This window comes from Motacilla alba, chromosome 1, assembly GCF_015832195.1.
Source record: "Motacilla alba alba isolate MOTALB_02 chromosome 1, Motacilla_alba_V1.0_pri, whole genome shotgun sequence".
Classification (NCBI taxonomy): Eukaryota; Metazoa; Chordata; class Aves; order Passeriformes; family Motacillidae; genus Motacilla; species Motacilla alba.
In genome coordinates, this window is record NC_052016.1 from 62160799 (window position 1) to 62179216 (window position 18418).

The 18418-nt window shown below is 41.7% G+C and overlaps 1 protein-coding gene across 2 annotated transcripts in view; it reads left to right on the forward strand.

The window, feature by feature from the left end:
* Positions 1-853: 853 nt before the first annotated feature.
* The window catches only part of KPNA3 (karyopherin subunit alpha 3), a 47644-nt gene continuing 30079 nt past the window's right edge, over positions 854-18418 (forward strand). The window contains exon 1 of one of the 2 annotated variants that reach the window (XM_038133931.1): positions 854-1031. In XM_038133931.1, coding sequence (XP_037989859.1) covers positions 954-1031 — 78 coding nt within the window. In that variant the 5' untranslated portion in view covers positions 854-953. Of the gene's footprint in view, positions 1032-1237; positions 1549-18418 lie in introns of those variants that run through there. The other variant, XM_038133939.1, reaches the window with a different exon arrangement.

Genomic DNA, 18418 nt, shown 5'->3' on the forward strand with positions numbered 1-18418 from the left:
TGGTTAGAGTAATAAAAATTTGAACGATTGAGATTAGGACAATACGAGACAATAAGAACAAAAAGTTACTGACCGTCCGGGTGCCTTTTCTGGGCAAAATAAGCCTGATAAAGGACACATGTTAACAGAGGATTAACCCTTAAAAGCAATAGCCTGTTACATATTCATACACCTCATACATGATGCATAAATTCCATTCGAACAAAGGATTCTGTCTGGTCAGTGTCAACTTCTTCCTCTTAACCCTGAGGCGTCTTCAGGGCTGAGTGAGGCAGGAAGAAGTTCATTTCTTCTGATAATGGACCAATAAATCCTTTTTCTCTGAAAGATTTAGGTGTGCTGCGGCTGCTATATCGGTGCAAGTATCTCATTCCTCTCCTTAAGAAAATATCCCACATACATAGTTTCTCTTTTAACATTATAACCTAAAACTGTATTAGAGAAAATTAATACAGCATAACTTTCTAACATAACACATATAACAGTCATCCTAATATTTGCGAAAAGCCAATCATTCAACGCGCATTTTTCACATCCCGGAGCCCAGAGCGCGCGGCGTCGAGCCCCAGAGGCGCGGCCGGGCCGCCGCTCCACGTGCGGAGCCGCCGCCCGCCGGCACTACACGCCCCAGAATGCCACGCGGGGCGGGGCGGGGCCGGGCTGACGAGGGGGCGGGAGCAGAGCAGCGAGGCCGCGCCGCGATTGGGCGATGTCCGCCCGCCCTTCGCGTCACGTGCGCTAGCCCCGCCCATTCCCCGCCCTCTCCCAGTCACTCAGCAACGGCGCGCGCGCGCGCCAGCGGCCTCCCCCCCCCCCCCCCCCCCCTTCCCCCTCCCCGCCCGTTCTCCCCCCCTCGCGCTCGTCACGGAGCGCGTCCCGCTTCCCTCCGCCCCTCGCGCGAGCCGCCGCCGGGAGCCGCCGGAGCCGCCTCGCAGGACCCGCCGGGAGCCGCCATGGCCGAGAACGCCGCCGCCGCCGGCCTGGAGAGCCACCGCATCAAGAGCTTCAAGAACAAGGGCCGCGACGCGGAGGTGCGTGTGGGGCCGGCGGGGCCCCGGCCGGGCCCGGCCTCCGCCGGCGGCCGCCAGAGGAGGGGCCGGGCCGGGCCGGGCCGCGCTCGCGGCGGGAGGAGGCGGCGGGGGGAACGCCTGAGGGGGGTTTTTTTCTCCGCCGTCATGCGGGCGGGCGCGGCCGGCGGGGGGCGGAGGCGGCGGCGGCGGGGGGAAGGGTTGGCGCGGCCGGGCCGCCCGCGGGCCCCTCCGCCGCCTGCCCGGCTTGCCGGGGCCCGAGCACGGCCGGCGGGATGCGGCACCTTCTCCTCCCGCGGCGCTGCCCGCTCCCAGCCCGGCGGCCTCCCCGCCTCGCTGCCTTCCCCGGGGCTCGGATGGGGCCTCGGACAATGGTGCCGGCCGCCTTTTGTGCCGCCCCCCGGGGCGGTGGCGGCGGCGGCCCTTCCGCCGGGGCTCGGGGCTGCCCTGCCCTCGCCCCGCGGTGCCGCTGCCGCTCACGGAGGCCTGTGCTGGTGCCGGGGACCGCTCCCACGCTCTGGTGAGCCTGGTTACAGTGTGCTGCGCTGGCCCGTTTTGTTCCTTGTCCTGCCGTGCATCAACCCCTTTTTTCAGTTTTTGTGTTTTATTCTCAAATGCTGGTAGGCACATCGGTAATGGTTTGCTGGGCGTCTGCGTCTAAATGGGGAAGGAGTACGGTGCTCGGTAAGGCTAATGGGGTAGTAGTTTACTCCCCCGAACTTGAGAGTTTCAGGGTTACTGGAAGCTCATTCCCTAGAGATGTTCCCGAGGTCTTCGAAACTGCGTGTCATTATCGGACCCATCTTCAGTTCTACTCGCAATTGAAAGAGGAAATCCCAAATCTCGTGTTTAAGTTTCTGTAATAGGAAAGGATGGGGGAGGGAGCTCTGAAATGAGGCTAGGATTGAAATCGGCTTAGGATTCGCTAGAGTGAAAACCTAAATATGTGTCAGATTACTTTGACTTCACCTGAGGGTGTTTTCCATACTTCTGTTGATTTTATCACTTAACTTTTGTAATCGGTAGACTGGAATTTTAGTCGTCTGAAAGCACATTTTGTATTTTAGCAGAATTCACACTTCTGCTGTTATTGTTTGGGTGGAGACAATTTTATGCAGGTCAGGCTTAGCAGCAGCAGTGTCTTTAAGATGACATTCACCGTGTAAAGTAATATTTAATTTTTATTTAAGTCTGCAACAGTGAATCTTTCTTACAGAAAATCCTTCTTACAGAAAAATGTGAAGAGTATGATAACTTCAACACTTCTGGCTAACATTAGTAAATGCTAGAAAGTAACTAAAAATTGCCCATCCTTCTGTTTAGCAGTTGCTTCTCTGGGTGAGGAGGGGGCGTGGTGCATTTCTTTTTCCCCTTTCATCCAGTGAGGCTCTTTCTGCTGCTCCTCATTCATTTTGTCCTTGTCTCATCTCTCCGTATTGGTTACCAGCTTTGTTGCTGCTTTCTCAGTCACTGGCCTGAATCCATCAGAGCTCTAAACAGGGAAAGGTTAGGTATGTTCATGCCTAGTGTGAACTGATCTGTCATCCACGCTTGCTTATATTATAGCGTGCCCAAGACTAGGGGAATTGAATGTCTGCCTGCATGGGGAGGAAGGAGGGAATGGGCCGCCTCAGCTTTGCTGGGATTACTTCTGCCAGAGCAGCTCTAAGGTAGCTTAGCTCTCATTTCCCCCTGAAGGGGAGCAGTTATTTTGGAGTAGTGTATTTGCTCTTGTGAAGTGTATCCCTAGGCTTGTCCTCCAGACTGATTTCCTTCCTGTGGCTGAGCCTAAGACTGGTGCAGAGCTCCAGTAATGGTAACGCGGTTAAAGCTGTCAGATCTGCTTTGAAAAGGGTTAAAATCTAGGTAATGTATTTCTTTTGCACTAACGAGTAGATAAAATGCGGGGGTATTTCAAAGTTGTATACCCATGGAGATATGCTAAAATGAAATTTAGGTTCCTTTAAGGGACTTTTAAAGATTGGAAATGTTTCAGTGTCTTTCAAAATAGCCTAATTTGTATTTAATGTCTGAGATTTTCTACTGAACCTCCTTTTTGACTCTTTTCTGATCGGGGTATTTAAAAGTTCATGTCAGAAATACCCTTCTGGAGTAAACTTTATCCAACTTAAGCCTCTAAAAGTAAAACAATGTAAGTTAAGTTTAGAGTGGAGAATGAATGAGCACAGCAGAGCTGTATAATTGCCATTAGTTACTGTGCCTCTCTTGAGGAACTGGTACACAGACTGACCTGCTGATTGCACAGATTGTCTCTATGTTGAAAGTTATTGGCTCTTCAGAAAGTATTTGTTTTCTAAATCAAATATACCTAATTCCCAACTGTCAGCAATTAAATCCACTTGGCTTGCTCCCTGTACTGCAATAAAGAGTTTGACTTAGAGATCCTGCCTCCAATTTTCTGTGCTCAGCTTTGGAAATCAGGAGGCATCAGTGCTTTCATTGGCATTGATCTACATCTTCTCATTTTGTCAAATTCCACCAAAGAGAAATGAAGTCTTTAGAATGATGGCATAATAAATCATGGTCTGATATCTAGATTATATCCTCAGGAAAATTTAAAATATTCAAAGCTGTAGAGTCTCATCTTCAGTTTGAAAACAGTGGCACTTGAGTCACCTTCTGCCTGGAAACAGTCATTGCCTTTGAACACATCAGGCTTAAACACATTCTTTAGTAATCTTCCTTTGACTGCTATTAAATACTTGAGAGTTACTATTGATCCCCTCTGGGTACAGACTCTTCTGGCAGACCAAAATATTTACTCCTTTAATTTGTACTTAACTCTTATTTTGTTACTGGGTTTGCTGGGACATATAATTGTCTTTGCTTTTTCTTAATGCAACTTTAAGGGAAACAAAAGATGAGTAAGTACTTTTGGATTTTGCTATGCACCCCATGCAGCTTCTCATTGAGATTTTCTAAGAGCAGAGGAACAGATCTGTTGAGCAGAAATCAAAGGTTCTGAATCTTTGACCTGTACAGGTTTATTCTCCTTTTTCCAGTTTCAGGTTCGGGTGGAAGTTCCACACCTCTTTGTTGTCTTCCTCTTTTAGGGAAGTAAAGTTGTTGATACTGTACTGGAATTTTGATTTTGGGGTATTAATATTCCAAAAAATATTTATCCCTCAGAAGGGGTAATGGCAGTATCAAATGCCACAAATTAAATGTTCTTCACTTAATACGAGTTTCTGTTCTTTCTTTAATTAGTGAGATTTTTCTATTTTTGTAGGCACTGACATGTGGTTAGCAGCAGACAAGGTTAACCTCAACCTGCAGAGCTGATCAATAAGGAGCCAAGACACTCATGGCTTCACCTGGACAAACAACTGCCAGTTCTGTTCTCACAGTCTTCTGAATTCTGTGTTCTCCTGAGATGTGAAAGAGGTTTTTGAATTGTTACACATAAAATGAGAAGCCTTTCCTGTGTTGATTATGGACATGGGTCTCAAATCTCAGTGATGGCTTTTTCCCTAAATATCCAGCACTGATTATTCCAGTACAGTTGAGGCCTCACAGGACAAAATTAAGCAGTTGCACTCGTTATAACTCTGTTTATTTGTTTATATCTAAGGTAGCCTAGCTTTTAGAAAACCTAATTTGAACCTTCTGATTTTTGCAGTTCTTCAGCTTCATTCTTTGCTTAGTAACATCCTTCCTAGCATTATTTACTCCTTCAATGTTTTGGATTAGAAATGTTGCTTATTCTTTATTACAGTAACAGGCACCCATTTGTTGACTCACAGTCCTGATGCTTAAGGTGGTGGATCAAACAATCAGGATTAGTCAGCATCCTTGACTAAAACTGAGGAAAAAGTCTTGATGAGCAGAGGTGTTATAATTTGTAGGGCTGTCTGCATGACTTGCTGGTGTTTTTTGTGTGTGATATAATGAGATTGTGTGGTCATGAAATTAGCAAAGTGCATACTAAATTAAAACTGTGTGCTCTCATTTAAAGGAAAACTAACCAAGGAGAGAAGGAAATCCAAAACCTAGTTAGCGTGTTATAAACTGAATAACTTTATGTAAAAACACTTCAATGTCTGGGATTAAAATTTCCTTTTTGTATACTTGTCATACCCCTAGTCATAAGTCAGAAGAAAAGTCCTTGCTTTTCTGTTGGTTAGGCTGTAGAGTTATCCTTCTGAGATTTGTTGAGGGCCCTTTACCAGAAGGAAATATAGTCACTCTGTCATCTTTCCCTTGCTCCTGCTCTATTTGATTTTTAGTTTCTGAAGTCCTGGTCACTGATGTCTCTTTTCCAGTTACAGGTGGTTGTGTGATCTTTTAAGTATCACCTTAAGTTCGATCTCTGTATCACCTTTGGGATCAGGAACTTTGAAGGATACATTTTTATTCTGTACCTTCAGCATTCTCACTCCAAATGAGGCAGAGGAAGAAAGTGGGCTTAGCCCAGATCTCCGTCATCACCTCTGGCAGATTCAGTGTATTTACTGCTCCTGCGTTGCTAACAGTGAGGATCTAGTTTTTGAGGATGCTTGAATTCAGCCCCATTTTTCTATCATGCTGCCATCAACTTTTTGTGAGCAGAGGAATGTTGTTCTGGGGAGGCCAAATTGGTGCAGTCTCTGGGCATCTGGGAAAAGGCACAGGTTGGCTTAAAGCCGTGTGCCTATCAAGTGTCAGAGGCTTTTTGCAGTGGAGGTTCCGTACCTGCACAGTGTTAGCGAATGAGTGGACATGCTGCTGCCAGCTCATTTCTGGGTGCTGTTCTGTGCACTGAGTTTTTGCTGTCTCTCTGTATTCCCCTCCAAGGCTTCAAGAAACAAGTAAGTGCTGTCGCAGTCCCAGAAATCCTGTTACTCCCCAGCTGCTTTGTACCAATGCAGTTTCTTTCACAATTTCACAGTACAGATTGGTCAGCTCTCTGCATTTCACTTGGGCACAGGAAAGGATACCAGAAGGGAGTAGGGATGTAACAGCTGGTTTGGGTGGGTTTAAGGTACTGTGGACCTGCTGCAAGGTTCACTGGCTTGTTGAGTCTCAGTAGGTAAAGTGAAAACACAGGTGTCAGGTAACTTCCTGTTGGGAACTAGATGTAATACAAGATCCAGTACTCTCATGCAGAGTTTAGCTCCAGCTGCTTCTTTATTACCCTTTAAACCCAATATATATACTCTTGGGAGAACAAAAGTGTACGTGTTTGTACCTTGGAAAGAATTACATGGGGAGAAGTAAGGTACAGATGTGGGAAGCCTCTTTGGTTGCTATTGCTGCACAATTTTTCAAGCTTTAGTCTGCAAGTAAATAGTTCAACACTGTGAAATGTTCGTGACTCTTGGCGGAAAGCAAACACATGATAAGTCCATTTAGATGTACTGTGTAGTGTTTTCTGTGAGGTTCAAAATCAGTTGAATGTATTGCATTTTAAAAGATTTAAATACACAGATACATTAGGAAATCATTGTTTAATTCCAAAATACCTGTGGAGAATGCAATTTGGAGATGGTATCTTGTGATGAACATAATCTTCATAAGCTGATTTGGATCTGTGCTTGCTGTATTGAGGCCCAATTATTGCTGTTTGCTGTTGTGATACACCAAGCCTCTGGTAATCTTCCTGTAATTACAGAATTTGTTTTTCTTCATTCTTGTGTATTTCTAACACTATAGCAGTGGTACTGGTATCTCTAAAGCTTCTTTTATGAAAGGATTGATTTTTAATTTGTAGAATATTGAAGGCTGGTCACAGCTGGTAGCAGTGTAACAGTCAGACGAGTTTTAAAGGGCTCTTTAACTAATTTTTACTTAAGTTCTTTGAGGCTTTTATACTTGTAAGTTCCAGTACATATCTAAGCAGGTTGTTTTGTCCTTTAAAACTGTGTTATGTGAAAAGACAGCAATTAGGAAGATGCAGCAGCTGCAAGTAACTGATCATATTTGTATTTGTTGTGGGATTAGAAGTGGAATGAGGCATCTAATTTATAACAGGCTAGAGGAGGCAGTGAACTAGTAGATAATGGGTTGTGTCATCAAGAAGTAAAGACAAATTATCAACTGACCTGATTTGAAAAAGAAATGCAAAACCTGTAACTTATCCAATGACAGAGTCTGTCAGTTGTTTCCAAAATACCTGCTGCGGGAAACTGTGATACTGAATTGATGTTCCTGCTTACTAATATGATAGCAGAAACGGGGCTTTGTATTCCATTTTGCAAAATTTGATGTGGGTGGTCAAAAGCACTGGTTATCTTCCAAGAAGTTAGTCCTGCATCAGAACTATCTGTGCCTTGGAGTGAACTAGTTGCAAAACTCTTCATGTTTCTTTAATTTTCTGCTCCCTTAGCTTCCTGAGCCAGCCCTTCACGTCTGGAGAAGACCAGAGTTGGCTCAAAGAGGTCAGTGTGAAGGGGAGAAGGTATATCTTCTCTAGTGGTATTTAACTGTTGGATTGTTATCCCTTCACAATCAGATTAACACCATTAAATCTGCTGGGGAGGCTCCTGTGGCTCACCTGACTCTTGTCTCCTTTCTCAGGCTAAGCAAATGTTGCAGTCAGCTTTGAACTTGATTTTGTGTGTATTTAAAAAGTACAGCAAGTACAGAATAGGAATATATAATGTACTAGTGTCTGCAGAACAGGAGACACATTTGTATCTTCTTCATTCAAACACCTGTTACTGAATTACTCATTTCCCTCATACTCTGTCATGTCTCATCAGCTGAGGACCTCTTCTTGAGCATTTTTAACCTTTGTTATTGTCAGATTCAGTAACAGGTGGACTTTGGAGGTGGTGATAGAGTAAGTGATTCCAAAATCTGTTTGGAGAAACAGCTTCCTTTCAAGACTTGTAAGCCTTGATGGAGATGTGTTTTATTGAGTGTTCAAGCCCCACTGCGAACTTGATGGTGCTGAACATAGAGATCATCTGTATGAGGAGAAGGTGGTCAGTCACACAGGGTGCTAGTGGTGTGTGCCCAGGCTTTCAGAGGTGCACTATAGGATTCCTGACCAGGTACAGTGTCAGAGTTCAGGTTTGCAGTTCTTGAAATGCCAGTCCTTGCCTTTTCTTAGTCAGCTACAGTGTAAGTCAGAAGGTTGATGAAATTCTGCAGGAAGATGTGTCCTGCTGAGGTAACTGAAGTCACCCCTAACCAGTAGATACTCTTTGCATGCGGCTTTTTGGCATCAGGGCCTCTCACTTCTTTTCATGCACATGTAATGTTAGGTGCAAAGTCAGTGGTAATGATTTCTCTGCAATAAAAATCTGACTTTTAGCCAGATACAGAAGGCTTTCCACATCAGGAGAGCGTCCTGAAATGAGAGCCTTGCTGCAATTCATCAGGATCCTGTTAACCACTGTTTGCCAGGTGTGCAAGAAGAATCTGTAGTGTTCATAGCACTGATCCATCAGCACTGAGGAGCAACCTTCCAGACAAGAAGAGGCATTAAAGGAGCACTGACATGTGAAATCAGTATGACAGCATTTTTTTTTTAATGGAAGGATGTATAAATTGGAATTTTAAGAAACTGAAGGAATCCTCAAGGAGAGCAGTGTGATACCCAAAATGTTCAAGTGATGTAAGCACACTGATTCTATGCTTCTGTCTCATTAAAAAGTGAGGTAGAAGCATCTAGAATTCAGGATACTGAAATTAAAAGGGCAGCTGACAAGGTTCATAAGATTGTGGGATGTTGCTAGAGTGTATTTTCTAATTCCTAATGCTCCATCTTCTTCCTGCGTTGTCAGCTGGGTTTGTTGTTTTCTCTTGCATCTTGAGCAGAATGATCTCTTCATAGATTTAATTAGGCAGCTAGCACATGTTTAGTATTTTTTTTTTTTTGCCTTTTGATTATATCTTTCAAAAAATAGCAAAGAAAATCTGAATATAGCCTGGCTCTCTAGGGACTTGATTATTGGGGTTTTTTTGTGGCACCCTGTGAATGTATGCAAATTGCAATTATTTTCCCGTTTTATAGATGGAATAACAAAACTTTTTTCCCCACTTCACAGGGAGGTGTTTATAACTATATCATGAATTCATAGAATGATCATCCCAGGTACCTTGGTATTACAGTTGAAGATTGTTTAAGTATCTGGGAAGGGAGTGTCTTTATTCAAACACAGATTGCACAAGAAGGTATCTGGCTAGTATTTAGCCTTGTGTGTGGTGGCTTTTTTTGTGGTTTTTTTTTTTTTTTTTTTTTTTTTTTTTTGTTTGTTTGTGGGGTTTTTTTGTTTTGTTTTTTTCTAAGAGAAACTAGTATAAATATTTGGCATGCTTAAGAATCTCTGGTCTTATGGTGTTCGCCCCAGAAATCTGTGAAGCATTTCTGACCAAACACTTAATTTTGTAATGAATTTCTTGAAAGTGGTTATCTACAGTTTCATATAAGTTTTTACATTTGAAAGTACCACAAAAGGTCCTAATTTTGCTTTGCTGCTTTGATGTCCTGTACACATGTGAATATGGTATTTTGTCTGTGAAATATGGCATTAGGTGGTAGGTTTGGTTTCTGGTAACATCTCTTAGTAAAAAAATGAAACTCTACCTGAGTTGGTCTTCTAGACTCTTCTTCAGACTGTTCTAGTCTTCTGGACTGTGGAAGGGGAAAGGGCTTCCTTGTCTTTTGTGGAGGCAGTCAGGTTTTTCTGCCTGACTAGACAGCTCTGCTGCTTTCCCTGCTCAAAAAGGATGGGAGGGATGCTTGCTTAGAAACTTTAGGAGAGGATAGAAGGGGTGTCATGTCTTAGGCAAGACCAAGGAGTTGTGTAGGTATTTCATTTGTTCTCCCTCAAGGACAGGTTAAGCTTCTCTTTCCAGGAAACGCTAAAGCATCTACTATACTGCTTGTGCAATATAGCAAAATAACTAATTGCCTTTTTAGAGGTTTGTGTACTGGCAAAAGCAGATTCCTGTAACATAAAAGTACCAAATCTCAAATCCTTGTACCTATTTAATGTGTCAAAAAGCCTTAATATTTTAACTTTCAAAAGAAGTATGAATAGGAATCACTTGTAATTAGACTGTCTTGGTTTCCACTCTTCTTGGTATTTATTTGGTGTATTACAGTATTCAGATAATGCAGAGCTGGCATCTTTGTGAAATTCAGTATGCCCTTCTGTCTCCAAAAGATACAAGAGGAGAAGAAAAACTCGATGCAGGTATCCATCAGTTGCTTTTGGGCTGCAGCATAAATGACCAAACACTGCAGTTAAGTTTTTCAAGGTAGACTTTGTGTCAAAATGGAGATGGCAAGTGACTGCATTGCCACTACTTTTTGTGACATCCTGTGGAGAGGTTCCTTTCTCACTTAGGACCACCAGTCAAAAGTAGTACTTGGAATTAGTTAGTGATTCTTGCTGCCTACCTGTTGGTTTGTGCAGATCAGCTGTTTCACAGTGGTGAGTTTATCCTGGGATGCTGTTGAATTACCTGGAAACTTGATTTTGCCTTCAGGTGGAGCCCAAATAGGGGCATTGTGGTCTTTGGTCTGATGTCAGTAAAGGTCTGATTAACAGCGTTATGATCCACATCTGAATGGAAGTCCAGAAAAACTTTTGACAGGATATAATGTCCTTGATTCACACAACAGTAGTAACTGGAAATGGACTAGATTTTGTATTCCTTCCTTGAGTTTTGATGTTGAATAGTAAATTCCAGCTCTTTTATTCTATATCAAACCAGGAGATAACATGTTCATGTATTCCAGTATGGGTGCAATTTGTGTTGAATGCAGCCAACTTGCTTTGAGTCCAGTCTCCTGAGAGTTGTTTGATAGGTTTGTACTTGTAGACTGGATAATTAGTATATGGGAATGAAAACAGGAGTGCTCCCTTCTCGCTTATTTGCTGGTAGTAGCTCAGTATGGAGGTTGAACAGTTGCAGAGAGGATATCAGGAGTTCGAAGAATATCCTCACAAAAGAGCTGGTAATAAATAAACATAGCAATTGCTCTTCTGCTAAGATCTTTTGGAGCAGTAGAAGCAGACAATGTGGATGGGCAGCTCTGTCTGCTTCCACAGTGCTTTCAGGTGGGTCAGCATCATGAGCAGTAATAATTGGAGGTTTGTGGCTTTCCATATTGGCATGAGAATCTGCCTTCAATGAGTCATTAACCCACCACTAAGTAAAAGAGTTACAGTAGATCTCTCATTCATCCAGTTTGCTGAGGCTAGCCATGTTCAGATACTTGAATTATCTTGCCACAGACTAGTTAACAGAAGGCAGCTGGGCTTAATTTCAGGGGCCCCAAACTGGGGATTTAAAAAAAAAAAAAGTGTGGCATCTCCAACTGCAAAAGAATGAGTTTTCTTTTAGTGGCCTTTATTAACCCTGAGGAACACAGGTCCCAGGCAAATCATGGGATAAGGTACAGTAGCATAAATACTGCACTCTGCTCTTTATGTACTTAGTACGGTATTAAATGTTACAAGCCAAAAGGAAGATTTAAAATGCTATGGTTCTGCAGCACTCAGGGAATCTCAACTAAGTTTTAATACCTTCTGCAAAACAATAGAATGTTTACCTGAAAGAAGAGCAAATACCTTTTAGGTCAAGTAGTAATCAAATGAAATAAAACTGTCTTGGAGTATCAGATCAAGGTGCAGACACATTTTAAGTTTGTTTGGCTGCTTTGTACTGTGGAATCCATGCCCCTGCCTGCATTTTTAACTGGGTCAGCATAATTTAATGTGGAGCTATGATAACAAAGCCAGAAGTGAAGTTGTTCTAACTTCATAGTCTATACAACTGGGAAAAAAAATCCCGTTTTTTTCTTAGAAGGACAATTTGGAACTTTACATGGGAATGCTTGGTAATTAGGTAAGTCTCAAAATTAGGCTTGGGGAAGAAGAGTCTGCCTAGAACAGACACTGGTTGAGGGAGAAAAGATGGGTAATAAGCCATGATGCTGGTGGGTAAGGGAATAAACCTAGCTAGAATTTGGATTAAATATTTGGTTTACTTTGGCATGGATGTCAAATCTTTTTGTATGTCCAAAAGAACTAGATGGGATTGGTGTACAGAGCATCATTGGTTTTAATTCCTCCAGTTGTGATTAAGTAGTTGCATTCAGATCATAATGTGCAGTCCCAGAATTCTTCTCTCCTGTATTGTGAGATACTTGGAATTCTTGGAGTAAGGGATATATGCTTTGAAAGTGTGAACAGGTAGAACAGCAATGTCTCCTCCTGTCAGTGTTCTTAGTCTTTGTTTTTATCTGAAGCCGGCTTTTATCAGAACAAGTAGAATATCATCAGTTTAAGCCTCAACTTTACACGTACTAATTATATGCCTATGCAAATTGGGAGTATTTAGCTTCTGATGTTAACCAAAGATAGGCAGCCGACAATCTTAATAATCTCATCAATAGTATACAAACAAGCATTTTGATGGGGTTTTTTCCTGCCCCAAATCAGCCTGGCTCCTGAGGCTTCTGCATTTTCATGTGCATTGCAATATCTCATACTTTCGGTGTCAGGGAAGGAATGGGGAAAAAAGGCCAGTAAAGCAATTTCTAGAGAAGATCGGTGTTTAGTTCATCTATACAAACATCACCTTTTATTGTCTTGCACCCACACCTATGTTGTGAAATACAAAAATTGTACTCAAGGATATGCTCACATGCAAGAGGGAAGGCATTAGTTGCAACCAATCCAGCTGTTGGAACTGAGCCAGTTTTTTTTTCCAGTTAGGCAGGTGGAAGTAGTCTGGAATTGACTTGCAAATGCTAAGCTGGTTGAGCTCCCTGTATGTTTAATCAAGCTGCAGTTACTTGGAATCAACCTGCAGTTACTAGCCCAGCTATGTGTTCAGGGTAGCTCTTTCCTCTAAGCGTGTAACTTCTGATTTTCCAAGACCTGTTTCTGTAATGTTGAGAGACAAAAGCAGAAATAAAGAATTTAATGATGCTTGTAGATTCGGAGAAATTAGAATTGGTCAGTGAATTTGTACTCTGAATTTAATAGCTGAATATTCAAAGGAATTAAATGCACATCTTACTAAAGTTCCTGGAAACATAACTTGTGTATCCACAGGATAGCCAAAGCTGACATTGGGCTGTGGTGTTCGTCCTGATGCCTTGAGAGGGTACCTAAAACAGAGGCTAGGCAGTGTTAAAGGAATAAAGCAGGGATTTATTAAAAGGCCTTCAAAGGATATGCCTTGGGCAGTGCAGGAGCCCGGCCGTGGCTCCACCCAAGATGGACGCTGGGTCACGAGTTTTGGTCCATTTACATATTGGGGTTAATTGTCCAGTTACAGCTTGAGGGTGTGAAGTTCCATTCTCCCAGATTGCTCTCCTCACTTGGCTGGTGTTTACACTTTCTGGGCCTGAAGCTGCAACGGTGTCCTTGGTTCTCGGGCTATAAAAGGATTGTTTTGTCTAACTAAACTGTGAAGAGAACTTGCTAACACTTCATATGAAGTTCAGAGTTATGTACTAGTGCAGTACAGAACATGAAAAATTTGAAAGCTAAAACTTAAGGCATCAGTCTTGTCAAGATGATGCTGGCTTTCCCACTGCCATGGGCTAGCTCGAGGCTGGTATTTGCTGGATGGCCTGCAGGAGAGTGGGGGTAGGCAGCTGGCTGGTTGTGGGGCAGCTGGCAGTATTGACGTGCTGCCTGAATAAAAACATCTGCTTCCTCCCTCTTAATTTCTGATGGCTTGTGGACTTGCTTGCTCAGTTTGTAATGGAAGTGGTCTAAATGTGTTGGTTAAAAGTTGACACTGCTGACGTATCCCTCTTAATGAGGTGGATGCTCAGGATGAGCACCACACTGAGCTCCCTATGTTGTTGATACAATGGTAGATAGATCTTGAGTTGTTGGATGTTGGTTATGCTTTAATCTTCCTTCTGACACAATTGATATAGCTAAAAGTAGTTTAAATTATTAAAATTCATACCACTTACTGTTGCAGCATTTGATTATTTTTTTCTGTGCAGCAAATCTACATTATTAAGCACCCTGTACATGAAACTTAATTTCTAATTTTGTTTAAGGATTCTGTATCCCAGCATACAGCTAGTCAGAAGGTCAGGTCATTACATTTCATTTTGTATCACCCACACATTTAAATAGTTTTGGTTTGCTGATTTGTACTATAACTGGGGATAAAGTAATCTTAACAAATGTCCAGAATTCTGTGACTCCAGAAGCTATATACTTAAGGGACTTAAAAGTGTTTATAGTTAATTAAGATTGATTTCTAGATATGAAGTAGAAACTTAAAAGTAACAGAAACCCTAAGGCTAGTTCAGATAGTTACTTGTGGATGAGATCGAACTTGCTTAAAGTAGTAACATTGTTTGAAAACATTCTTTCATAAATGGATGGCTATTCTGACTCCTTTATCAGGTGTGATTTTTATCCTTTTGGATTAGCTTGATTTTTTTTTTCCTGCAGCCCTGTATAGCTATAGGAGGGTTTGGGTTTTTGTCCCCACCCCAGTACACTGCTTTATGTATTTGCTACAGAGGATTTTGAAAAATGTAATCTTGTTCTCATGTACAAGTCCACCTGATTGGTTTTGGGGTTCCTTGAATTTTATTTTTTTTTTTTTAGTCTACACAATCTATATGGGTTGTCTTTTCAAGTAGTTTAATGTATTATGCAGTTAAATGTTTTTATGTTAAACAAAGGCTCGAAAAGCTTGTTGGACTTGCCTCCATAGAATCTCAATGTTATTCAACACTTCAAAGTAATCCTTTCTTTCCAGAAAGGTCTGCATGGCTCGTGGTAAGGCCCCAAGTGGCAGTGTGACAGGAGTGGTATTGGCTCTTTAACACGTAATGCGCATGTACATCCTGTGCACCCTCATATGCAGTTTCACCAATGGTACTTGCGCGGTGGTTTGGTGAAAGGTTTCCAAATATTTGATCACTGAAAAATAATTCTTTGAATTGATGGTGCTACCGCTTAGGCTGGTAATTCAGAATTTCAGAGGCCATTGCTTTTTGATATCAAGAGTTTGATGCAGTGTTGTGTTCTGTCATAGAACAAGTATCAACTGAAAAATAAGGAAGACATTTCCCTCCGCCTCAGGTGGCTGAAACTGAACTTTTGAGTTTCTTGTCATCTTGTTGAGAGAGATGCCACCCTTGCTGTGAGAGATCTGAAACACTGATCTGATGAGTACAGCTGTGTTCTGTGTTCCTTCTGCCCATTGAGTGTGTCAAAGGCAGTTTTACAGGGACCGTGGCATTCTTTTCCTCTTTTTATTTTTTTCCCCTTTTTATTTTTTTCCCCAAGGTCTGGTGTCTCTTAAGTCTTTGTCTTTTGTCAGCTTAGCATTTTTGTGTTTTGTATCACAGTGAAACAAAGTTCCCTTGCAGCCCTCAACACAACAGCCCTAATGTGTGCAGTGATTTTCTTCTTTGACATATGAGAGGGAACTAGGAATTATTTTTCCTTCAAGTGGAAGTTGATAAGGAGTGATTCTTCATAGGTAATCTTTTGTGTCTGATTTGGAAGAATATTCAGAAATTCAGGGTAGAAGTGAAACACTGATTTATCCAACAACATTTAGCAGATCTTTTGGGGTTTTTTATGCTTTATAAAATAAAATAATAAAAATGCTGAGGAACTTGAAATTAGAAATACTTCTCAACGTCTACTTTTGACTTGTAACAAGACTTACAGTACTTGGTGCATTACTGTGGTCATGTCAGCCTGTCAAACATACCGGTTCCTTACATACGGTGAAGTGGGGAGAAGAAATCTCTTGTTACATAAGCCTTATGAACTTAAGTCTGCCTTGAGTCATGTGTGACAATTAAGATGTAATGTTGTAGCACAGCTTGGTAAGTGTTGTGTTCTTATTTCTTAATGCTGACTGGCAGTTACTCATTTTTACCGTTTGCACTTAGTGCATTAATACCTTGTGTTTAGGAGTGTCCTCATGGTTCAGATGCAGCAGCTGTCATCGTTTTGTGATTTGTAGGATTTTGACTGTGCCCTGTTTTTCCTGTCTGAGATTTGGACGCTGTTGTTTGTTTGTTTGTTTGTTGTTTTTTTGTTTTTTTTAATCCAGTGAAACAGTTCAGCCTTGGCTTGGGGGTTAGTGTTGAGATGTGCTGTTTCAGTGTTCCATTAAGTTACTTTTTTGAGCACACTCTGTTGAGACATGATCACAGTCAAAAGCTGTGGATGTCAAACCCTGTATTAGATCCATTGGTAGCCTCTTGCTAGGCTTCAACTGGTGTGGTATCTATAGACTTCAGCAGATGTCCTCCCAGCCTGGAACCTGCGAATGGATCCTGGGTTAAGTTGCAGAATAATTTTGTCTCTTCTCTCTGTCTTATCTGACCTGTATTAGCTGGGGAAAATGTTTAGCCTTTCTACTAGAGTATAAATCCCTTGTAAATATGTATCAGTCCCCTACATGCTGGGTCTTGCAGGTTGTGTAAAAGTGTGTTATTCTGCTTACAGTGCTGATGATTCCTGGAATGGAGACTAGCAGTGGTACTTAAGACTGCTTCTTTTATATGCTATTGCATTATAATATGTGAGCCTCTTCTGAGGCTGTAGGAAGGTGCTGATGACCTGCTGTATTTCTAAAATGGTTCATCTGAAACACAAGCTTTAAATACTTTCAAGAAATGGCAAATCAGGACAAAAAATTATCTGAATCATTTAGATCTGTTTTTTGAGGAGTAAAATCTGGGATTTGTCAATCTTCCTGTCCTATCCTGTCCCACTCTCCCCGCCTCACCCCACCAGATAAGATTGGAAATTGTGCCTTTTGGTCTGCAAGTTTTAAAATAAAGCTTCCAAAAGTTCATCAAGAGTATGCAGAATATGGTGCTATATGTGTACCTGCATTTCTTGTAATTGAAGTATATTTTAAGTCTTTCAAGGCAAGGATTACTAAATTGTGGACATTCGAGAGTCTTACCATAGAGCAGTCTGTCACTAGTGTATCAGCTCCAATGGTAAAGAGCAGAAAATCGAGCTGGGCAACAGTCTGGAGAAATCCTGAGTAAGAAGCATGAATAAAATTAGGTAATCAAGCCAATGTCAAGTGCCTTCCTGTTTTTTTCATGTACAGTCTGTAATTGCCACAATTGCCAAGTATGAATTAAGTGGAATCCGTGGTCTTAAACACATTGATGTGCAGTGGTCATCTCATGTGTCAGGGACACAAACTGTGGGGTTAGAAATAGTGTCAGCAAACTTCAGGCAAGGAGCCCGGATCATGATCCAGCCATGGCAGCCAAGTTTGACTGCCACAATCCACCATAGGCTCTTTGGGAACTTCCGTCCCATGGGCTTGTAGGAAGCCTCTAGCCCCAACATTGTGTCACTGATTCTTGGTGATCCTGATGATGCTGACAAACAGATTTCTTTTTTTTTTTTTTTTTAAGATGCTGTGCCAGCAAGAGAGCCCCGAGCTCCTTAGCAGGAGCACTAAGACTGGGAGCCCTTAGTTTAGTGGGAGGCACTAAACTGTTTAGTAACAGTCATTGGTTCCATGGAGTTAAAACCGATATCCCAGTTATCAACCTGTACTGCCTTTAAAAGGAGGAAGGTAAAAAGAAGATGTACCAGAGCTGCTTTAAAGACAAAATGCTCATAGTAAGTTTAAAATGAAATACAAAAGAACAGCTAAAAGGATAAACCCCAGGTAATATGGAGATTGCCTAATGAGTATTAGAGCTCAGAAAATCTGTGGTACTGGACAGCAAAAATGTCTAGAGAGGTGATAACCTTTTTTATGAATCTTTCTAAAGAGTGGTAGCTCTCTAAATAAGGAATAGATGGGAGATTTTTGTACATTAAATGTGAAAACCTTAATGGAGGGGTGAAATATTTTGAAGATCTGCTTGATAAAAAACAAGAAAGAGTAAAAAAATATTGAGACAGATTTGTAATAGGGTAGGATCAGACAGGCTGAAGTAATGGAAGCATAAAACAGAGATAAAACCCTAATGGAAGATCTGAGTGAATTATTTGCCCTTAGAAAGAAGCTTGGAGTCTTCCCATTAGAGACTTTATTTTATGAATGGCTGACTCTGAGTTACTGTCTTTAGTCAAAGTATTGTTGGAGAAGGTTTTAGAGTAAATTGATGAAATGAGTAGTAATGTCTTGCCTGGGACTGCTTTCTATTTGAGTTTTTTCTAAACCAGAAATATAAGCTGCTGAACTGTTGAGCACAGCATGTAGTGTTCCTTAAATCTGCCCTGCTGCCAGAAGAGTGGCAGGTGATAAATGTTCTCATTGTCTTCTAAAGAACTTCAGATTTAATCTAATTTTTCTCTTCAGTATAAGTGTTCTAGAGTATTCTTGCATAGATAAATGAGTAAATTGTAGGTAGGGAGCAAATCTAAAAGTAAATTTTGCCTTGCATCAGTTAAATCACAGAGATTTCAAATTTGACATGTACAATTTTGGATTTTGGAGAG